At 46.6% G+C, this 23,775-nt stretch overlaps 1 protein-coding gene across 4 annotated transcripts in view; it reads left to right on the top strand.

Moving 5' to 3' along the window:
- MGRN1 (mahogunin ring finger 1) overlaps window positions 1-23,775 on the top strand; it is a 52,943-nt gene that overhangs the window by 12,866 nt on the left and 16,302 nt on the right. For all 4 annotated transcript variants that reach the window (XM_027654993.1, XM_027654989.1, XM_027654992.1 and 1 more), the window contains exons 4-7: window positions 5,776-5,922; window positions 15,463-15,580; window positions 19,728-19,794; window positions 22,011-22,063. In XM_027654993.1, the coding sequence (XP_027510794.1) occupies window positions 5,776-5,922; window positions 15,463-15,580; window positions 19,728-19,794; window positions 22,011-22,063 (385 nt within the window). The remainder of the gene's footprint in view (window positions 1-5,775; window positions 5,923-15,462; window positions 15,581-19,727; window positions 19,795-22,010; window positions 22,064-23,775) is intronic.

Below are 23,775 nucleotides of genomic sequence, written 5' to 3'. Positions count from 1 at the left end.
GCATCCAATTCCTGGCACTATCAGTTCTTTTTCTGCCTCACAGGCTCTCACAGGCCCTTGTGCTGCTGCTGCTCTGTCAGTGCTGACAATGACACTGCCAGCATGACTCGATTTAATTTTGCACTGATGTAGACCCAAAATGGGATTTTAATTGCCAGTCCCCAAGGGTACATTCTGTCTTATGCTTTTCTCCTGTTCTGGGCTAGAGGCTTTTCCTTCCACTCTCTCTGCACATAAGGACACTTTGTGCCCTCTCCAGCTTGGCTTCTTCACAACCAGTGGTTGAGGTTTGCACATTCTTTCCAGAACTATTTAATTTACCACATCTTCCACCCAATAAAATGATGCTGAGCTGAATGTCCAGGTGTAAGGTAGGGTCTGATGGTAAAGTCCTCACAAGGTTTTGGTTTTCCATAGAATCCCAGCATGATTTGGGTTGAAAAGGACCTTAAAGATCATCCCATTCCAACTCCCTGCCATAGGCAGGGACACCTTCCACTATCCCAAGTTGCTCCAAGCCCCATCCAACCTGGCCTTGGACACTTCCAGGGCTGGGGCAGCCACAGCTTCTCTGGGCAACCTGTGCCAGGGCCTCACCACCCTCACAGGGAAGAATTTTTTCCTAATATCCCATCTAAACCTATTCTCTGTCAGTTTGAAGCCATTCCCCCTTGTCCTGGCACTCCAGACCCTTGTCCAAAGTCCCTCTCCAGCTCTCCTGGAGCCCCTTTAGGCACTGGAAGGGGCTCTAATGTCTCCCTGAAGCCTCCTCTTCTCTTCTCTTCTCCAGGTTGAACAACCCCAACTCTCTTGGCCTGTCCTCATAGGAGAGGTGCCATGGAGGAACATGGGGAAACGTTCACTCTGGACTTCCTGCCAAGCTCTGACCAGACAAAATTCCGAGCTTTGCCGAATCCTGAACATTTACAGTAGCTTTGGAGAGAAGCAGTAAACCTGTGGGTGTTGGTGTTGAAGTTCTGAGTCTTTGACATCTCATGTGTTTTCTGTCTTTGGAGAAGGGTAGTGGGAATTTTGCTGTTAAGCATTAACAGAGAAAGACTTCCTTGTGACTGTCTTGTGTCCCATGTTTAGCCTTAGATCAGAAGCTTTATTTCAGAGCTGCAGTACCTGAGGGACTGGTACTGGCTGTTCACTGTTTCCCTGGAAGCACTTCCAGTTTCAGGAGGAAGATCAACTCATTGCACAATGTGTTTTGTGGAAAAGTTGCGCTGTGGGGCAGCCTCTCTGCTTCAGTGTGGGCTCTGGGATTTGTATAGCATCATGGAACAAAAGTGTTGAAGGAATCAGCAGCTGTAGTGGTTTGGGAATGTGTCTGAAGCAGCAGGAACATCATGGAGAGTAATGAAACCACTGAGTGTGGCTTGAGAGGTGGCCAAGGGGAGACAGGTGAGCTGCTGTGAGAGAGAGAAAGGAAAGCCCTTCTCTTCCCTCTCCAGCAGAGCAGAGATAACATTGATCCTTGGAGCCATTCATCCCATGGTGGAGGTGAGGGGCTGGGACTGCCTGCTCTGCAGCCCTGGAGGGTGTTACAGTGGACAGAGCTCTGCAGAACCCCCAAATAGTAAAGCCTCAGTTTGATGATGATCTCCCCTGTGAAAGTCAGTGCTATAGGGGTGTCACTAACTCTCCCTTTATTTAATCCCTGCTCTAACACTGGGTGATGCAGATCTCACAGTACTAACTCAAGCAATACTTAATGTTTATCCTGCATGTCTACTAAGTTGTTGGCCAAACTTTTAATCTCCTCCAAGGATGGAATTGTGTTCGACTCAACGTAGTTCTAAAAAATTATCATGGCTGCTGTTAATGATATGTTTATGTTTTAATTCTCTAACAGACAAACAAAAAGTTCCAGCATTTCCATTGTTTTATCCAGGAGTGATGTCAGACCAGGTGGCCTCAGCTCCTTTGGTCATCCTGCTTTGCCTTTTCCATCAAAGCGTTGGATCAGCTCTTTGTTCCCAAAGGTGGTCAGTCTCTTTGCTCTGTACCCGTGATTGTGAAGGCTCTGTGATGCACCTCTGTGCATGACCCAAAGGCACACCCAGCAAAGTCACTGGTTCCTAACTGTGCATGCATCTGTGACCACCTCACATCAACACTGTCTGTAGGGCTTGGCCCAATGTCCACTGTAATCTTCAAGTGCAGGTGGAGACAGAAGAGCTCTTGAAGCACCTGAACCACTCCTGAGCCACCCCCACGTCCCTTGCAAAGAAAGAAGGAATGCAGAATGTGTGATTTTTGTCATGTTACTCCCCTGATGTTACATCCCATTATTCCTGCACCTTAAGGTGAGACATGAGATGTCTCTGCCTCTCAAAGTATGCACCAAAGTAGCCTTTGCTTGTTCCTTGAGCCAGTTACCAGCTGGCAGAGCTGCCTGTGCAGTCTTTTCTCACCTGAACTCCTTGTTCTGTGGCAGGTCATAGAATCCTAGAATGGTTTGGGTTGGGAAGGACCTTAAAACTCATCCCCTGCCATGGGCAGGGACACCTTCCACGAGCCCAGGTTGCTCCAAACCCCGTCCAACCTCACCTTGGACACTTCCAGGGATGGGGCAGCCACAGCTTCTCTGGACAACCTGTGCCAGGGCCTCCCCACCCTCACAGGGAAGAATTTTTTCCTAATATCCCATCTAAACCTATTCTATGTCAGTGTGAAGCCATTCCCCCTTGTCTTGTCATTACAGGCTCTTGTAAATAGTCTCTCTCCATCTTTTTCTGTGGGCTCCCTTCAGGTCCTGGAGGGCTGTGAATGATTTTCTTACCCTCCAGCACCAGGACGTTGGGTAGGAAGATACAAACACAGCCTTGCTGTGACTGTCACCATTTAGGGACGTGTGCCTTGTCCCCTGTTCCACTGATGCTGTTCCAGGCAGACAGGACTCGGACTCTCCGACTTCCCACGTATCCTCCAGGAACCTTCTCTCCAGGCACTGCAGTTGGTAGTGGCCCCTCAGTGGTTTCCCAGGGCAACAGATCTATCCTAGTCTGGGTTTAACCCTTTTTCTCCTTGGAAGGATGGAAGCACATTCTGAGTGCAGAGTTGGGATCAGGAGGGTGATCTGGGATGCTTTTTGTGACTTCCTGAGAAGATGAAACAGGCAGTGGTTGTACTAATGACATGTTGCTTCTGCCCCCACCCCAGGTCTCCCACCTTGTTACCTGGGGCTGTTACAGGTACCTTGGTCTGTGTAGTCCATCTGTAGCTCACACGTGTGCTGGGCATCTCTGTTTAAAACCTCCCTGTGCATGAGGTGGGTCTGTGAAGCACTTTCCTCAGTGCTTTCCTGCAAGGGCACTGGTTCTCCCTCCCTGCTTTTTCTGGAAGAAGTGGCAAGTCTGTCATAGCCTGGATCCTTCTCTGCCAACCTCAGATCAAGAGAGAGCAGCAAGAGATAACTCACAGAAACTTGTGCTGCTTTCTTGACACATACAACACGTGAGTGAATTGTTGCCATCTGTGTTCTTGGGTCAGTCCAGCACAAAATGTTGATACTCCTCTGTGTGTTTTCCAGGCAAACCTGCCCTGCTGCCCAGACTGTTTCTTCTTTACAGCCTTCAAGGGCCATGATTTCATTCTTTGAATGCAACCAGCTTGTGTGAAAATACCATTTTGCTCTGTACTGTGTATTTTGTCCAGGCTGCTGCAGGTGTTCAAACTCTCAATGTTGGGGATATGTCTTTTTTATACTGGCATGTTGGGTGTATTTAGCCTGATTTGCTGTTCTGACCTAGGTGAACCTCTGGCAAAAGTCTTGTTTGGAGCTCTCCAGGCCCTTCAGACAGGAATGCTGTGTGAGCTGCAGTGGTTCACTAGGGTTACATTAGTGCAAGTACATGTGTTGGGTATTTGATTATATCGCTCTTAAATTTTATTTTGCACCTTTTATGTTAAATTGCTGAAGCTGAACCTTTCATTCTTGTACTGTGTGGTGTTAAGTAAAATTCATGCTGGAACCCTCTTAATTAGGCAGCAGTTATTATATGTCAGTGAACTCAGCAAATAACGATTCCCTTGACAATTTTTAGATTGAATTATGGAGGTATGCCTGGCACATTTCTGAGTATTTTTGACAGTACAGCCTATTCATCCAGGCTCTTTGATGAGGGGAGAGTCTGACTGATACTGTGAAGTCAGAAATAGTGCCAAGCTTTTTCTGAATAGTTCAGCTGCTTGGCTTTGACCCAGGAATCGTGGCAATTAAGGTGCACTAATAAACAAGTGGAGCTGGAGCTGGGTGACGAATTGAGTGGTGTTAAACCTCTCAGAGTCAACCTGCTGCCTCCACCCTTCCCACACGGTGCCTGAGCTCACTGTGGTACCTGTGGTCCTGGGGTTACACTGGGATTTGAATGTATGTGTAAGAATGTGGTGCTGCCCTGCCAGTGAATCACATCCATTTGTATGTTGCTTTGCTTTTCAAGGCAGGGAGATTTTGATGCTTTTAGCTGGAGGAGGCTGAGGTCAGACCTCATTGGAGTCTGCAGCTCCTCCTGAGGGGCAGCAGAGGGGCAGCTCCAGTCTCTGCTCTGTGTGAGCAGAAACAGGACCCAAGGGACTGGCTGGAGCTGTGTCAGGGGAGGGTTAGGCTGGATCTCAGGAAAAAGTTCTTCACCAGAGGGTGGTTGGGCACTGAACAGGCTCCCCAGGGCAGTGGTCACGGCTCCAAGGCTGCCAGAGCTCAAGGAGTATTTGGACAATGCTCTCAGGGACAGTGTGGGATTGTTGGGTTGTCCTGTGCAGGGCCAGGAGTTGGACTTGTGATCCTTGTGGGTCCCTCCCAGCTCAGGTTATTCTGTCATTCTGTGATCTTCTCATGGTGTGTTGTGTTGGCTGTTTGTTCCAGGATCTCTGGTCTCCCTGGCCACTCCTGGCACACTGTAATTCACCACTGGCCTGTGGCCATAGCTCACTGCCCTGGATCTTGCTTCAAACCTCCTTCTTCACCAGCTTTGTGACCTGCCTTTTCCTGCAGCAGGGAGGAGTAACCCTGGGCAGTGCTGATCACACCATGGGGTCCAGTTTGCAGTAGCCCACAGCCAAGTCATGGCTCACTTTTGTGTTAATTGAAATAACTTCCAAACTCATTCTTGTATTGGTTATTGTGTGTCTGTTGTACAGTTGGATGGGTTAATTTTTGTTCAGACAGTAAATACTTGCAAGCTCCAGTCCTTCACAGCATCAGAGCTTTAGCTGATCATTTGTACATTTAAAGGTATTTGAAGTTCCTGTATTCAGATGCTTTCCAGGCTGAAAATCATCTTCTGTGTGATACTGCAGGTACCTTCTGTTGAGCTTCAGGAGTTCTTTGTGTTACAGAAACCTTGGTTTTTTGTCTGTCAGGCACTGTTTCATTTGCAGTGTTAAAAGAATTAGGTTTTAGATTTCTCATGCCCGTGCAGGACTTCTTTAGCCCAAATACTGAGCCTAATATGAAGACTTAAATGGAAGGAGAATGTTTCTTCTCAGGGTTTGACATCCAAGATTTCCCTTTCTTGTCTCATTCTGTGTCCTGGCACTGTAAGGCTGGGTGAGATCCCTCAATTGCTACAATTCAGTTACTTCAGTGAAATCTTGGAAGAACCTTCCTCAGGGGAAGGAATGGAGATCTCCTGGAAAGCCTGAGGTGGAAGCCCACGGTGCCTTGCCTGCCCCAAACACCTAGTCTGGAGTACTCTTGTCCTGACTTCCAGAGTGATCTTGGTGATATCTCATAAATGTTTATTCTAATCCTCTGGCACTGTCTTTCAGGTATAAAGATGATGTTGACAGTCCTACGGAGGAGAACGGGAAGCAGAAGGTCCTGTACAGCCTGGAGTTCACCTTTGATGCAGATGCCCGTGTTGCCATCACAATCTACTGCCAGGCCACAGAGGAGTTTGTGGGTGGCATGGCAGTGTAAGTCTTGGGCTTGTGGGCATGTGGAGGGGCACAGGAGCTCTGGTGAATGAGCTGTCAGACATTAGTCGCCCCTGAGGCTGTGCTGCCACAGATGGTGGGGAGGGAAATCTCCTCCTTTTCTGTTTGGTTTTATATATTCTGATAACTTATTACTTTCACTTCCCTCACATAGACAATACCTTGTCTCGTTCCCCTTTTGCTTTGGTTTTAGGGTGTAGGGAAAGTATTCTGTGTGCAGTAAAGGAGAGGAACTCATAACCGTGTGTTCTGTCAGCAGGATATTCTATGAAATTAAAAACAAACATCCCTTCCCTTCAAATACCACCTGTTTTTTTTCCCCAGATCACCTAATTCACTGTATTTCTGCATGTGGGCCACCAAAGTAAAGTTCAGTCTGACATTTACAGAGTGAGTCTGTAGAACTGAAGCCCTCTCAAAGCCCCTTTTGGGATAAATGGCCACCTCAACACGGGCTGTTGGGAAATGGGAGAGGATTTACTCCCTGAAACCCCGTGTTTCCTGCCAAGTACACCTTGGGTTAGCTGTGAAAAGAATGGTCAAAATGTCATCTGTGGGGTCTTTCTCATTTCCTGGTAGTACATCCCTACAGATTTTAAACCCTTTTAATCTAAATCAGCACATTTAAACCATTCCAGTCAACACCATATCCCATGAAAAACTTCCTCTCTATGTTAAGAGCAGAGGTGGCTGGATGTGCTCTGCCTGGTGTGAGTTGGGTACACGTGAGCTGCTGGTATGGAATGGCAGACTTCCAGTGGCCATGGGACAAGGGATTCCATTTGCTCCATGGGCAAGGGAAGGTTCAGGCTGGAGAAGCTCTTGGCTTCCTCTGGTAGAGGCTTTTGGCTGAGCAGCGGCTCTTGGACGTAGTGCTGATGGCTTCTGCAGTGATGCTCTGGAGCTGGGGCTGAACTTATCCTTGATTGAAGGGATCTGCAGAGGTTCCAGCAGGGAGAAATATGTATGGCAGGCCATAAAATGGCTTATATGTTTCATTCAAAGTATAAATATCCCACTAATGTTCAATGAATGTGTATTTTTAGAAATGAGACAAGCTGAATTCTCCAATTCACATATGCATTCCTTCAAACTGGAGGATATCCTGATCCAGAATGTTCCCTTCCCTTCTTCTGTTGAAGCCTATGGCTATCTGTTTTGGGGAGGTAATAAATGAGCTCCTTTTAAAGTGCTTGAAAAATATCTCTTGACAAATTCTGAAAACACTTTCTGTTTAGATCCAGCTTTTCCTGAGCAGAGCTGGATGCAGCAGGATGCCTTAGAAATCCTGATGAAGTTTCCATGTTCTGTCTCTTAGGTCCTTAGGTTTCCTGTGAATTTAGTGCTAGTGAAGGTGTTGGAATGGCAGCCTTGGAGATTGAAGTCCTCTTTTCCTAACACAGGTACAACGTGGAGAGGTGGCCAGTGTCCCTTGTGCTGCCCTGCAGTGCTCCTTGTTTTTTGATCTTAGAGGGAAACAGTCCATGGGCTAATGGGGAGAACTGAGGGTCTCTATGGCCAGGGTGGATGTATTTACATTGCCAGACTTCAGCCACGGCTCAAATCAGCAAGGCTTGGCTTAAATCATTGATTTTAATCTTGTTTTGCATATTCAGCTGTTGGTTCACCTCGAAGGAGAATTTGTCACTGGTCATTAGCAATGAAACATCTGCATTTACAGCTCGGTGTCAGCTTCATGTCAAACCTTGTGCTACATTTTTTGTGCTACAGAATATCCATGTAGTTTAAAATCTATTTTTTTCAGGCTTATACTTTTCCATTTTACGTCAAAATGGCAAAACCCCAAAGTTATTCTGAAAAGAAACATCTTTTATTCTTTTTTAACCTGTGTCTTGAACCAGGCAGTGTTGGGCTGGAATTGCAGCTGAATCACCCAAGACCAGCAGTTTTTACTCTTGTTGGTTAAACTGCTCGTGCTGGACTCTTAAGAGACTGTCTTGTCAAGTTGTGCCTTGGATAATAATTGCTTAATGGAAGTATTTTAGTTACCAAATATAACTGTTTCTGAACAGAGTGTGTTTTCAGTCCTCTGTAGTAGCTGTCCCCTCAGAACTTGGTTGGTTGGTTGGAGGGAGAAAACACAGTTTCTGGTTCACTTAAGAACACGTTTTCCTGAAATTTAGTGCCGTGCACTGAGCCAGTGACTGTCACCAGTCTGTTCTTTAAAGCTTGTGCAGCAAACATGAGCTACCCAATGGCTTTTAAATGAAATTTGGACAATTCCTAGGTAGAGTTTCTGAAAGGTAACACATCTGTCAACTTCAAAGAATTTTTTTTAAGTACGAATTGTTAATCCACCCTGTCCATGGTTCACTGAGAGAGGGAGCTCTGTTAGATGGCAGAGGAGAAGCCTGTGTTAATGAGCCCTCTGCATGAAACCAGGATCAGCAGTCATTTCCCCACTAACAGTGTGGGGCTGATGGTTCTGTGCTGCCCTGCTGGGGTGGCAGCAGCCCCTGGTGCACTAAACCTTCTCAAAAGCCAAAGCACCCAGACTCAGCTCTTGCTTCCACTGCTGGCCCTTTGTTTATTAAATCATACTTTCATTTCCCCATAGTACAGGAGTGATGAACTGTCTGTCTCTGCTCTGGAGTTCTCAGACAATAAATGTTACACAAGTGTGGGGTGCAGAAGCCAGGGAACCTTTTGGAAGGCATGATCCTGATTTCATGCAGATGTGTAGGTAATAAGGGCTGGGGGAAGTGAGATACAAATATAGACTTTATAAGCTGCTTTAATTCAACCCAGGCTATTTTCCCATGTGGAAGTGGCTCCTGAAGCACGTCTTGGGGCTAGTGCAGCTGCCCAATAGGCATCTCTGCTTCTCTGGATTTGCTGGCTGCTAGTAAAAACCTTTTGAAGCTCTGATTTCAGCTTTGCAAAGCAATTCTGTAAGGGCAGTGCTATAATTACTTTGATTTACTCTTTTCAAATTCTGGTGGAAAAAAAAAAATCCGGGCTGCATTCTTAGAGCTCTGAGTGGAGCGAGTGCATTTTCAGTGCACTAACAGGAATGCAGCTTTCCCTGCCTGGGCTGGTAGATCTTCCTTTTCCTCAATTTCTTTTGGTGCTACGTTCAAGGAACAGGCATGTGCAAAAGCTGTACTGCGTATAAATTCGAAACTTTTTCTATTGCACTTGATTGGGATGAAGATGCTCTTTAAAACAAAGTACTTTTTTTTTTTTTCCACTCTCCTAAATCGATGCTAAATCCTAAAATGGGAGAAACTTTCTGGACCCTTGTGAAAAGCAGGAATTTTCTCCCATCCTGCAGCATGGCTCCTTAGAAGTGCTAAACAAGTTATTCCTGCTTCTCTGCTGGAACAACCACTGATCCTGATAGTATCAGCGATCCTTCCTTAAAAACTCCTGCTAGGAACGTGTCATGCAGTTTGGGGGGAGAGGAGGGAGGGGAGGTGGCTCTCCCTGAGCAGAGGCTTTGCTTGCGTGGAGCTTCTGCTCACCTGAGAGCCACAATGCTGTGCCTTTGGGATTAGCTGGTGTCCGTGGCCAAAGGGAATCCTTTCTGCAAGCCAGGGAGCTTCCTCCTGGAGTTATTTGGGCTCTGTTTAAAAGCTGGTGGCTTTATCAGTCCGTGCTGCCTGTGCTAACCTGTCCCAGAGGAGTGTCCAGCAGACTTTCCCAGGTAACTTTGCTCCACTCTGCTGTTTCCCAGCCGAACACGTAGCTCCCAAGGGCTGCTGCCTCTAGTCCTGAACTGTTGAACTCTGAGTTTCACAGGGAGCTGTGTCATCACTTCTGTGGGACCACAGGTGACCAGTAGAGTCTGATGAAGATGAATGTGTGGTGTTGGTGATCATAGAGGTGTGTTCACCTCTCCAGCCCTGTGCCCAGGGGGAGGTCCCCTGCACTTTCGGGTGCTAGTGCAGGTATCTGTAAAAGCCTCTTGGGTGAAATGGGAATTTGTTTATATGTGGAGGGGACTGCTGCTCTCACCTTTAAAATATCTTTTACTTGATTCCTTTGTGGTCAGAATTTAAAGAGTAAAACACGAGTTCTCAGAGGACCAGCTGGTTCATCACCCCAAGGATAACAGAGATCTACCTATGTCCAGAGTCCCTTTAATGGCATGGAATTTCACTGACCTGCCTCTGAACAGCTCAAGGCCCTCGATACCTTCAGTTTTATTTATTTTTCCAATTGTGTCCATTTTCTTTGGGTTTGGGATTTGGTAAAAACATGGAGGTGTGTGAACTGTACACTGACTACTCACTAGTGATTGCCCCAAGTATGTGATTTCTTTCCAGAGGAGAGGGGACTCTGCATTGCATTTCCATTGCAGGGCTTGTAGAGAATAATCAAAGGACTCCCAGTTCATAGCCTGCCTTCTGCAGTACCTGGTTCATGTGCTCATACCCCGAGATGTGTTTGGGTTAGGAGACAAGTGTGTTTTTGGAGCAGGCTCAGAGATGTTCGTATTTTCTTTCTGTAAGTGCTCTGTGAACGCATCCCTTCCTTCTCTGGCAAAAGCCTTGATGTGCACACTGTTAGCCTGTTCCTGGGAGGGCCCCTGGGACTCTTCCAGCTGCAGGTATCCTGCTGACTGGCAGGAAAGATTGCGTAGTTCAAACATGACAGCAGCGGTTGTTTCCTCGGGGGAAGAAGTCAAACCAACCCTTGTAGCTGGAAGCACTTAAAAGAGCCAGTTCTAAAGGCATGAGCAATCCAGGCAGATCAGCAGCTCATGATAAATATGACGTGAGAGGTTTGAGTCTTGCAGCCCATTCTTCTGAAAAAGATCTTCCTTTTTGGACAGAAAAGGTTCTCTCCCGTATCCCAGTAATGTTGCCAAGCTCTATTTTCTTGTTATGAAGAGAAAACAGAATGAAAATAGGTCGGTCCAGCTCTGCAATCCCTGCCCTTTTCAGGGCTGTGCTGTTTGTGATGCTGATGGGCAAATGGATATATTAAAAAAAGAAATCCTATTTCCTTGTTTGTGTTGCAGTGCCCACTACACTCATCCCAAACATCCTCCCACGATCACTGCAGTGCACGGACACTGCAATGATTCCCTCTTCTGCGTGTGGAAGTTTGAAGAGCTGGGTCACAAAATGAAATCCAGCTCAGTGCAAGGCTGTTTTGATTCAGACTTGCGTAGGAGACACAGAGGGACTCAGATATTCCTTTGGTTATTTAATAGCCTCTGTCTGTTCAGGGCCTTTGAAAGGTGCTCGTGCTGCTTTTGGCCGTGGGCTGTGGTGATTAATACGAATTCTTTGTGAAGAGATTTCTTCCGTGTGGAGAAGTCAGAGGCGAGTGCTGGTTTTTTTGTGCTCGTCACAAGCCTTTACAGCTTTGATCCAGGCCCACACCAGTCCCCAAGGGAACACTGTGGTGTGCAAAGTTCACGGGCTGGAGAGCCAAATTCTATAGATTTCACGGAGCAGACAAACGCTCTGCCAGTAATAGGAGTTGTGGCCTTCGTGCCTTTCTGTGTACTGTTGTGTGAGCTTTGAAGTGTTGTGCTCCCAGCAGCTCAGGGCAGAGCTCTGCAGGGGCTGGAGTGGGGTATGGGCAGAAGGGTTTCAGCTGCATGGGGAGGTGTTTGGTTTTTCCTGGCTCAGAGCGGAAACTCAGTCCTGGAGGAAGCAGGAGGGGAGGAGAAGGCTGCCAGGGACTGCAGTGTAGCATCTTAGCACCTGGTTAACCTCCAGACTCCTTGTGAGAGCCTCTCTGGGGTGGATCTTGTCTGACTCTGACTGAGACCCAGGGCTATGGCCTTCTTGTAGTTTGGTAGTATTTCTTTTATCAATAAAAATCACTTTGAGTTGAGACATTTGTTCAACTTCTTTTTCTCCAAAAGCAACCTGTGAGATCCTGGCCCAAAATGAAAGGGAAGTGAGCAGGTGGGAGAGAGAGGAGGGTGAGTGTGCTTGTTCCTCATCAACTCCTGGCCCCTTAGAACACCAGCAGAACATGACTGGCTCATACCTCACCACCTGTAAGAGGACATGGAGCCTGACAGGCAGTGGAAGTGGCAATGGAAGAATTGGTTCCTGAGTACCCTCTTAGGCTCTCATGTAACCCTGCCTTGTCTTCTCTTCACTGGAAATTGCCATGGAATGTGCAGAGCTGCTGCTAAAGAGGGAGGACTCTTCTTTTGTCCACAGGCTCTTCAAAGCACAGACTCCCTCAGATGTTTCTAGTCAGAAGTGTTACCTTGAGGCAGCATTGCTCCATACATCCTGCTTTCCCTGAGGAGCAGAGCCTGGACAGTGCTCTGTGCAACTCAGGCTTGCAGGCTGGCAAGGATCCTCATGTGGTGCTTCTCATTGAGGTCCTGGTGTGCCTGTGAGAGCAGGAACTGCCCTTTGACTGCCCAAGGCAGCCCCAGTGCCAGGCAGAGCTGAGCATGAGGAGCACAGCAGTGAGGGGTCTGGACCAGTGCCCTGCTGAGAACTTCCCCAGGTGCTGATCAAGGATGAGGGAGAGGGTGAAACCCCCCTCCAAATTCATGTTGGGTCTCTGGTGAGCATGTAGCAACAGAAGTTTAACTCTGTTTAGCCAGAGGTTTCCAAACTGTAACAAGGCTTGGGAGCTACTGAGGGTCTGCAGGTCTGGACTGGACACAGGGAGAAGCCACAGGCTGAGTGTCTCTGTGCAGGCAGTGAATGCTGCTCAGCTGGTGCTGGAGGAGAGAGGCTGAGGAGTAATTTTAGTTTGTTCCTGTTCTCTCAAAAATCACTGGGGTGTGGTCACAGGGCCTCTCATCTGCTGCTTCTCTGATACACAGCTGGTTTTGGGGGTGGAAGGGTTTGACATGGGGGAGGAAGGAGTCAGTGCAGAGTGTAAACTCTGCTTTGTGTGTGTCACACAGCTCGCAGGAGGAGATGGGCTGCATGAGCCCTGAAGACAGAGCTGGGGGCTGCTGCTGCAGTCAGCACATGTACCTTGTGTTGCTGGTGGTTCTCGTGCTGTCAGGGGTACCTGAACAAACAAACAGGTTTAAAATACTGTGACTGAGGATTTTTGTTTGGTCCTGACCTAATAGGACAGATCCCACTCACTTCTCCACTGCCCTGACCTTCCAGTGATCCCAAGGGGTTTTTTTTTGGAAGTCTCTCTGGATGGAGGCCTGGCCCAATGCAGTCTGAGCAATAGCAGCTCAGACATTCAGCTTTCTCAGTCTTTATGCAGGGAGAGGCAGTGTGTTACTCCTCTGCTGTCCTTTATTCTTTAATACATGCTTTCTTTTTCTGTAACACTTCTGCAGAGCTTCTCTGCTACTGTTTGCTGTGAGCCCCCAGCAGATCAGGTATGGAATAGAAGATTATAAAAACAGCAGATGCCAACCAAAGGGGCTGGGGATGGGCAGATGCCACTTAGACCCTGCTGTGCAGGACACTTGCTTTGTAACAGCTTGCCAGGTTGTCCTCCTGTGCAGCACAGGGAGTGTGTGCTTGTGCATGGAACCTGTGCATCACCTTGGAAAGCTGATCGATCTCTGGGACAGTCTGGGCTCACCAGACTTCCAGGGAATTCACCAGCCCACTGGTGCTCAGCAGCCTCAGCTCTGGTTGCTGACTGGAGGTGTCCAGAGTTGTCTCGGGGTGTTCAGATCAAGTCTGATGTGTGTTAGGCAGTCACACAGTCCAAGGCATAAAGCTCACTTGGTTCACTTGGGGAGGCCTCCTTAATAACTTGGTCATACTCTTGAGCTCAGAAGATCTGTGTGCCTGGTTTCCTCTTCCCAGGGATAGTGAGAGCAGCAAATCAATGTGAGTATTGTTATTCCCTGTCCTCCTTGGAATAGTGTTATTTGTTTTCCTGTTGTAGACTGGTTTGGGCTTCTAGTGCTGTAAGTGCAGGTCCTCCAGCCTTCCTGGCACTCAGCAGTAGCTTCTTTACACCCCTTTCCCAGCTCCACTCTCTCCTCTGCACTTTATTTCCAGTAAGCTCCTGACTTGCTGTCACTTCAGATAAGTCACTTTTCCATCCTCTGCTTTCCCAGCTGTGGAGGGAGAATTGTGCCTCTCTGCAGAGCTGAGGAGCTTTGAGAGTGCCACAAAAGGAGCCAGATACAGGCTTGCTCTATTCATTGTGCTTGACAACTCAGTAAATAAAACTTCACTCAATTGCTCGCTCTGTAATTCACATATAAAAGACCTGTCATTCTGATCTCTCCCACACCATGCTTGAAATGCAAAGGATGGAGTGAGACCTTCTAGTAAAGCAGCATAATTTCAGCACAGTACAAAATGGGCTTTGAGGGTGTTGTCATAAATAACATAATGCACCTGCCTTGGCAGGAAGAGCAGAGTGCACATGTTGAACCTGCCCTTTGTCACGGCCTTCCAGAATTTAACGTTGGTCTTGTGACACTTGATAAGCCTTCTGGACCCTCAAGAGGGTACAGGAACTATTCTGGCTTTCCAGAGAAAGGCAGCAGTTCATGCCAGTGGGGAGCCTGGCTTTTCCTCCTCGAGTTTGAGAGGAATTAATAAATATTCATCATCTCCTGGTATCCAGGTTCTTACACTTTCAGCTTGAAAATGCATCCCAATCACTGTGCTGTGCGTCTCGTCACCGTGCTGAGGGAGCCTGTTGTTGCAGTGTAAGTCTCCTGGGCAAGGGATCTCTCACATTCACTCTGGTTTGCAAACGTGCTCTGAGCACACAGTTGGTAGTTGGACAAAAAAGGCTTTGGTGGTAAAACCAGCTTCAGATGTTCCCACCCTGCTTTGGGGTTCGCTGCCTCCTCTCCTGTGCCAGAAGTGGCACAGAGAGAGGTTGTGCACATCCAGCTCAGGCATCACCCTCTGGACAGGGGTATCGGGCAAGGAGACATCTCTCTTGGGGCAGAAAGCACCAGATGGGTTCTGGATGCAGAAGATGGTGGATGGTAGCTGTGGTCCCGTTCCAGATGTTCATCCCAGCCTTGAGGCAGTGGAAGAATCGTGGCTCCTGTCTGTGTGGCCTGCGTGCAGGATGGTTGGTGTCTCTCACATGGCATTGGTAGCCCTGCAGCACCTTGGGGAAGCACATGAGGAACAGAGGGGTGGATTGCAATGGCTCTTGCTTACCAGGATGGTGGAGCCAAGCAGCATTTTCCACTGCAGAGCTATCCCACAAGGCACGGGAGAGCTGCTGGGTTGTGTGTTAGGTCACTGCTGGTTCTTCCTGGGTTTCCTGCAGAAAATAGGACTATGCTGGGCTGAAAGCCAGGCCCTGGATTTAGGGAGCTAGCCTTTGCCAAGCTGCTGCACCCCACTGTACTCCTGACACCTAGTGTTTCCAGGCAGGTCAGTATGGACACGATCAGACCTTGCCTGTCTGCGCTGCTTTCCCTTCCCTGTGCTCACCTTCTCGCTTTGACCTTTCCCTTCCCTCTTTGTGTCCCCACTGAATGGCTGCCAGCCCCTCTCCCAGCTCTGCCCTTAGAGCTGCCACTCTGATTCCTGAAAGGCAGAGTGAGTGAGAGCCTGGCAGAGAGCAGTCATTTGTTACAGCAAGTTTTCTTTTCCCCCTTTTCTTCAGATACAGCACAAAGAATCCCTCTCTGCAGTCGGAGACGGTTCATTACAAGAGAGGGGTAAGCCAGCAATTCTCCCTGCCTTCCTTCAAGATTGATTTCTCAGAGTGGAAGGATGATGAGGTAAGTCTCTTCTCAGTGTCCCCTTCTTTCCACACCCCTGTTGTCCCAGAAGCACTGGTCTCCATTTAGTGCCATGAAGTTATGGCTGGAAGACACTCTCCCAGCTGCCACAGTGTGTTTTGTGGGTACTTGGGAACTTGGCAGGTAGATCAGGCCAACAGGGAGGAAACTTCTGATATCACTGATCAGCTGGTTTAGGAGAGAGGCAGCAGAGATTGGCACTGGAGCTTTTCCTGGAGGAACCTGCCACTCCTCAGCCTTCCTCTCCCTGCCAGCCAAAGAGCTTGTGGGAACAAATATTTGTTTCAATCTCTCTGTTTTGGTGGGTTTTAGGTCTAAGATTTTGGGTTTTTTGGCTGGTCCTCTAGAACAATGTTCTCCAAAGTGAGGTGCATACAAAGCAATTCACTGGGGTGCAGGAAGAACTTCAGTAATACATGTATATATCTCATAAATTATAAACACACATATATTGGGAATATGTGCTCATGGTGGGATGAATGATCAGAGTAGTTTGGAGTACACTGCTCTGGTGCTGTTTAAGGGCTACATCCTGCACTATTAACTGCAGCAGTACAGTGCTGTGAGGGGATATTCTCCTCCTGGGGCAGATTCACACTGGTGCATCAGTGCTGAATAAAGGAATAGTGTCCTCCTCTTAGTTTAACCCATAACTGCAAACAGACAAGGGCTTTGGTTTTAATTAAGCTCTGCAGCTATTCCTACATAGCAAAATTTGGGAGTGGTGTTAATTTTGGTATCTTTGGTATCTTTGCAAAATTCCAAGCCAGGCAGTAAGTTTCTGCTTCTTGCTTTCCCTTGTGTTGGTTTAAAGGTAAACCAGCAGGGGAAATGAACTCAACTCAAAGGAGAGATTATAAGTCAGAATAACAATTTAATAAAATAATACAATAAGTACGATTATACAGACAAACAATTGGTTTTAACCCACAAAACCCAAACACATAACCCAGCACCCTGGGGCATGAACAGAGTGGTGTTTTTTGGGGCCCCTGAGTCCAAAGTAAAAGGAGAGGGGAAAACCTGTTGGTGAGAGTGCTGGTGCAGTCTGGTCAAGGGTGGTGATTGCAGTCCAGTCAAGAGTGATGGTTGCAGTCTGGTTGAAAAGTGGTGGTCTCACTCTGGTTGAGAGTGGTGATCTGCAGTCTTCCTCTGGATCCCACAAGTGGTTAAAAAAGTTCCACGACTCCAAGATTATATATCCTCCAGTTCAGGCAGGAATGCCCAGCACTTCCCTCAGGGCAGGGAGCTCCACAAAGGATGTGAGGATAAGAGCATCCTCCTGTCTCACAGGCCTCTTAACACCCAGTTTATAGCCTGAGGAGTCAGGCTCTATGGGCAGATGGTGTAAATGGTTCATTGATAACAGTTTCTGGGAAATGGCATGGAAGGCTATAGAATACACAGTTTTGGGTTACACCCATACAATGATGAACTGGTCCCAGATGTTCTAACTAGGACACCCCTGCATGTGACCAGAGCAGGAAGGCCTTGGGCTTTCCCCTGCTCTGTGCAGAATTGTCATTAGAGATTTCTAAAGCAGAGGAGTTGGTCTGTAGCTGCTGATAATATATTTGTTCCTGTGGACCCCTCTCCCAGGAAATCAACACTGACAGAGTGTTCAACTCCTGACCCAGACCTGTGCAAGAGTATCGTGTGTGTGAACCCTGGTAGATAACTACCTATTTAAAAGAAAAATTAAAAAAAAAAAAAAAAAGGAAAAAGTGATCTTTCATGTATTTTGAAAGCTTGAATAGCTATTGTCTTGAAGTTACAGCTATAACTATAATCAGTCCCGTGCCTTAAAAAATGCTGTGGTGGTTACCAAGAGCCTGCGGAGTCTGGTCTCCTGATGTCTTGGCTTCTCTGCCAATAGATGATTTCACAAGTTCAGCCTACAAAAGCCTGGAAGAGCTGCTTTTCAATCCCTTCTGTTGTCTGAGAGAGCTGGAAAGCAGGAGCTCAGATCCCTTTCTTCTTAAAGAATTGTGGAGCTTAATTTTCACTTTTGTTCCTGTCAGCAAGGTTTTAACTCAAGTACTAAAGTCATGTCCCTTTGACAGCTTAAAGGAAAAGATGCTGTAGAAAAATGAGCTTCCAGCTTCCTTTGCTTGTTCTGCTGCATCCTCCTATTTCTCTTTTTTCATTGGTGTTACTGGAGCTGGAGAAAATGTGGAATGAGCACTATAATTTGGAAGTGTTTCTCCTCCCATTTCAGCCCTCTGTACATATCAGTCTTGGTACTAAAACTTCTTAACTGGCCACCAAAATGCAGCCCTTTTATCTGGGAGAGCTGACAGTGTGTACACTCAGCTGTGCACAGTTGCACATTTCAGATTTCTTTCCAGCTTTGTCCAAAAACCCCAGATTTGCTTCATATTTTTGCTCAGTGCAATACTCGGATATGACGTGGTTCTTGGCTGGCCCACAGAAAGGACAGTAATGTTATGTTGGGTTGTTCTGTGGAAAGCTCTATAAAAGTTTGCTTTGTCTTCCCAATACACTGGTTTGCTTGGAAGTTACAGAGTATGGCTTGTGTTGAGCCAGTTGTGCTCAGGGCCATAAAAATTAACGTGAAATGGTCCCTTAAAGAGGCCTTTTGTTTGAGAAATCCAAAGTTTATAAGGTAAAGCAACCTCAGTTCTGTGATGTGACTTTTCCTTCAAACGGCCAAAGAACAATTTCTGTCATGCAGTAATAAATCAGAGCAGGAAGCAAAGCAAAACCATAAGCTCTTTCAGCTATTTTAATCCATTGTCCTCAATGAATTTTTCCTCTGTGCCGTGCCAGAACAGTTCAAAAATGCAAGCTGGAAAATAGTGGCTCAAGGAGTCTGTTCTGTAACAAACACTGAGAGGTTAAATGAGATTTTTGTGTTTGCTCTGTTACTCTGCTGTTTTGGAAAGAGAATAGATTTGGGTAGTTAAAGGAGTAGTAAAATATAAAACCATCATACAGAGGATGAAAATCGACATTCCTCAAGGTTTGAAGGTTTGGTCACATCATAAGGGTCTTCCAGCACATGCTTTCTCTTTGGAATCCTCACACCTCCCGTGGGAGCTCTTGGCAGAGGCACAGCCACGTGGCTCATGGGCTGTGGGACACCTGGCTGGTGGCTGACCAGGTATCCCAGTGTACAGGTGTCACTCCTTTCAGGATGAACATTTAGGTTGTAATTCATTTTCAACTATTAGGCTCGCACTGAGGGTCACCTTCCCTGCAGTCTGGGTGGTTTGGGTGGCCATTTGTGCCGGTGGCTGCCTTGATAATTAACCTTTTGAGGGACCAGCTGGAGCAAGTCACGCTGCAAATGATGTTGGGGCTGCAGGAAACTTAGGGGAGCCCCAAAGCACTACCTGGATGGTGCTGCAGCACTTGGAATTGGGTCTCAGTTTTCATGGGAAAACTGAAAACAGACTACCTGGAGCACCATGGTGAAATGACATCTTTTTTTTTTTTTTAGTCTTGGCAAGAGATGAGACAAAAATCTCCAAGTCAGTAATTAAAAAACCCACCAGAAATCCAGTCTCTGAGCCACTTCCGTTCCTGGCATAGGACAGTGTCTGTAAGGTTGCCTTTTCCTTGTGTTTCTAAGATGACACAGAGCTTTTGAAGTGCTTTAATGAAGTGCAGGGCAAAGGGAGAAGTTGAGTCTGTTTTCCTTGCACTCAAGTGAGATCTTAAATTTTCACTCTCGCCCATTAGAAGGTCAAGGACCTGAATTTCATAACATGCCAAGAGATGGAAATCAGTCTGGTGTTTCCTTAAGGTGTTATGTGAACTTGAAGGTTGACAGATTTTTCTCTTCAGGAACTTCATACAAGAGTCAGGGTCTGTTCTGTGGTGTTGGGAGCACAATGTACTGCTGTGCTAAAGCCTCACCTGTCCTGCCATACACAGGCAAAATTGTGGCATTAGATATATTCCAACAAACTTGTCCTACTACAAATCACTCAGGAGACTTCTGGGATATGTGGATTAGTGAGAATTAGATACCATTTGAGACCAGGGGCTGGGAGCCTGTCAGAAGGGACCTTCATTCCCTGATGTTACATGATCTCAAGTGTTGTCTTCACCAAGCCTGGTGTGTCTTGTGTAACCTCAGCTCATTTCTGTCCCCCCCCAGCTGAACTTTGACTTGGATCGTGGTGTGTTCCCTGTGGTCATCCGAGCAGTGGTGGATGAAGGGGATGGTAAGCACGGTGCTCTGCTCCCTTGGAATTCTCCTGTCTCCCTCTGAGCTTATGTGGCTCCTTGGAGAGCCTTTCCAGAATAAAAATATTTCAGGAGCTCGCCTTAACTTCCCTTTATTAAAAGGGCCTGGCTAACCATGAGTTCTTGCATGAAAACATACTTCTAAAATTAGCCTGCATTTTTAACAGGAAAAATGGCCAGGTGTTTAGTGTTGGAGGGGTGTTTAGGAGAGCTCCTGGCTCTGCCACCAGTGCCAGGCACAAATTGGAGCAAATTACTTCTTTATTGTTTCGTTTTTACTTTTGCAGTTTGTAAGAGAAGGAGGGAGGGAGTATTTTCTCCCTCGTTGAGGGGTAAGATGTTCTCATAAAAACCTAGAAATGGGCAGAGAAAAGGAAATGGCTTTAAAATGCTCAGGCCACTCTTCAACCAAATGTAGTTTCATTCAGCAGTTTGAAATTCTCCTGTTTTTTTCCGAGGGTGATAAATGGTTGCAATAAAAGAGGAGAAACAATTCCTGATTATTTTAAAATAATTAATAATTATGATTATTTGCTGATTATTTTTAAACTGGATTGCTGCTTTGGAGAGGGAAGTCCAGTAAATATTGAGATTGTTACTCACCTTGCACAGTATTTCCCGTAGTGGGGTGTGTGCTTTTGGGCTCCACGTGTTTGCACTCACATGAATTGTCAGCAATGGAAAGGGCACAAGGAAGTCACATTTTCTTTGAAACTGGGGGGGTGTTGTGGTCAGCAGGACCAGCATTCCACTTCTGTGACATTTTTTACAAAATTTAAGATAATTAAGAAGGAAAAAATCCGTTGTTGATCACATTGTTCAGGTCAGTCACTTGCAGAGTTTCTTATGCTGTAGATGTGGAAAAGGCCAGAAACTCATTACATTATTTTACAGTCTTCCAAGCAGACTGAAATAGAACTGGATGAACCAATTTAAAGTGTGACTAACAAAGCACAGTGCAACATAAAGGAAATTACTTGTAAAGTGCATCTATTTTTAGTGATTTCATGCACTGTTAGTAAAATCCACATATATGTATATTTCTTTACCATAATATAAAACACCTTCCTCTGTTTATGGAACTTTTGGCAAGGTATTTATGCTCTCTAATGTTGAGCATGTCTAGAAGGATCAAAAATAGAACAGGAGGCAGCATGGGAAGCATACATTTATGCACATACCATGCCCAGTCTTAGCCAATAATGTACTCTCATCTATTTTAATAACCTGGAAAGGCAATTGCTTTTAAATCCTCTCCTGGAAAGAATATCAGCACAAAAATATGTGACACTTGAGCAAGATTTAAGGAAATTGTTGTGCATTTTGGTTCTTTTTTTTTAAACTGGTGGGCCTGGAAGGAGCTGGCCTTGTGTGTCTGGAGCACCTGGAAAATTACAGCTGGCCTGTAACTGCTTGTGTTTAGTAAAACTAAATGGTGGTTCCATACCTTCCCTTCCCTCTGTGACTCCTCTACCACTTCTGCCTCCCAGTTCCATATGATGAGTCTGAACAGAATTAAGCAAAAGGGCCCAACCAGTTGGAGCTGAACAGAACTGCAGAGTCCTGAGTGAGGGAGACTGGGATTGTACCTCACCTCCCCTGTTCTCTATTTGCTGAGGGGGCCAGGAATGCACTACTGAAACCTCTGACAGCCCCTTCTCAATGCTGTTGGATTAAGAAGGAACCCTTGAGTTTGGAGGAGGGAAGATGTGATGTTTATCTTTGGGGGAGAAAATCAGAGAACTGGGCAGAAATATTTCAGTGGCTGGAGCTGGTATGAGAAATAAATGTTTTATAAGCATGTCTGACTAGAGTGAAATAGAGTGATAAGGGCTGGAAGTGCTGCCAGTTGCTGTTAAACCAGATGGATCTGTGATAAATTCAGGTAATTAAACCCTGGAATTTGAGGGGAGAGCAGAATCCCACTGAGTGCTTTGTTTTACTTTCCCTTTACAACCTCTGAAAACCAAGTGGGATAGTTTGGAGCACCCAAGAAGGCATGGCTGTGTAGGGCCCACCACAGAGCCCAGTGAGATGAATCAGCCTGACAAGATAAGTTTTAAATGCAGGAAAGATGAAAATAGTACAGATAGCAGTTCAGAAATGTCAGTGGACTACAATGCAACTCTGAGGGTATTTTTATGCTCGTGCTGTTTACAAGGTTTAACCAGATCTGCTCTTTCCCTTTTTGCAGTGGTGGTTGAGGTCACTGGTCACGCCCATGTTCTCCTGGCTGCATTTGAAAAGGTAAATGAGTGGGTTTTTCCCTTTGTCCTTGTGTATGTAAACATTTCCACGGGTCATTAGTTTGTATTTATGTAACACTTAGCCCAACAGAGTCCTGGCTCGTTCCTGGGTGGTGTTGTAGTACAAGAAATCTCTTGCAGCAGCTCCTGTGCAGCCTGTAATTATCATTTGTACCTGAGCTGGTCGCTCAGGTAATTGCAGCTGCTGTTTCCTGTGTGTGGGGAGAGGGTGGAAGGTGTTGTCCATGGCTGCTACCGTGCAGTTTTCCAGAGCAGAACTGGATCTGCCGTGTCCAGACCCTGTTGCACTATCGTTTGGCCTTAGCTTACACACAGGGCCAAGCCCTTTGGAAGAATTAGGACACATCCTGCATGAAGACTGTGAGCTTCACTACTCCTGGGTGGTGTGTTTGATGTAGTGACCACTGCCTGCATGGTAAGGCCAAGCCAAACTTTGTGCACAAGCCTTGATAACAAACTCTCTTCACATGATAACTGGACCCTCAAAAGAGTTGCAGGATCCATAACTACACCATAATGTGTCTGGCTGTGGTAACACTGCACACACCTACCCTGGGCAGGTGATTCTTGTGGTGACATGCTGAGGTGAGGCAAGAGATGCTGGAGCAGAGCTGGGCATGCAGAGGGGAGCAGCATCAGTGCTGTGCCATTGGAAATTCCCCATTTCCAGGCTGGCACGTGGCTGACCTTGGTATCTCAATCCACTCGGTTCCTGTCGTATCCCTGTGCAAGTTGCCAGGTCTTACTTCTCTTCCTCCCAGGTGGATAATGTGGATAGTGAAGAGCTGACTCAGAGGGCATGGGAAGCACAGTCAGTCCTAAGGAAGCCATGGGGCTGTAAGATGCTTTAAGTGTTCTAGGTTGCTTTTTGTTGGACTGATCTGTGAAGAAAATGAGTTTTCCAGTGTTAGAAAGGTTGTTCTGAGCACTGGCTCCATAGGTAGTTTTGCTCCTGGCAATTAGAGATGGGCAGCTGCAGCACCCCTGGGATCAGGGCAGGGATGTTATTCTAGTTTCCTCCTCTGGCTGATGTGGAAAAACAAAACACACTGGAATCCCTCATAGTTCAGTCTCATAGTCACAGTTCAACCACTTCTTACTTCTCATCTTCCACTGAATGCTTAGAACAAGATTAAAATCTCACTTTTAATAAGAAGTCATAGGGCAGAGTACATGTTGAGTTCATCCTCCCTGTTTGATTAAAATATGTTCCCCATCCTCAGAATAATTGCAGCTTTTGAAGTGTAGGTCCATAAATCCAGGGGAGGTCCCTGTTAATAAGCACTGCTGATCCCCCAGAGGACAGACAGACCAGCAGGACCTGGTAACTTGCTATTTATATGTATCTTTAAGATCAGAATAACAACCTAACAACCTTGATCCTTTGTGTAGTTTGACCTTGCAGCTCTTCGAAAGGCAGAAACTTGTTTGCCTGAAAACAGGACTGTTTTGTCTTTGGTGTGATGTTGTTGTCCCTTCCTTCTGAAACTCCTTCAGCAAACAGATGCACATCTGCAGCTGTTCACAGCAGCAGGACCTGCTGGAGCATCCCCTGAGTCTCCTTTGCTGCTCTCTAGACTATGGCAGGGGGGTTGATTTCTTTCTTTTTAGTGGCCCTTGTGGATGATGGGTAAAGTAGAACTGGCATCACTAGTTCTGGCACCAGGGTTTACAGAATTGTTCCAGCTGTGC

The sequence above is a fragment of the Corapipo altera genome, unplaced genomic scaffold, assembly GCF_003945725.1.
Source record: "Corapipo altera isolate COAL_440 unplaced genomic scaffold, ASM394572v1 98, whole genome shotgun sequence".
In the NCBI taxonomy this organism is placed as follows: Eukaryota; Metazoa; Chordata; class Aves; order Passeriformes; family Pipridae; genus Corapipo; species Corapipo altera.
The sequence above is the reverse complement of the archived record's forward strand: the minus strand, read 5'-3'. Positions and strand labels throughout refer to the sequence as shown.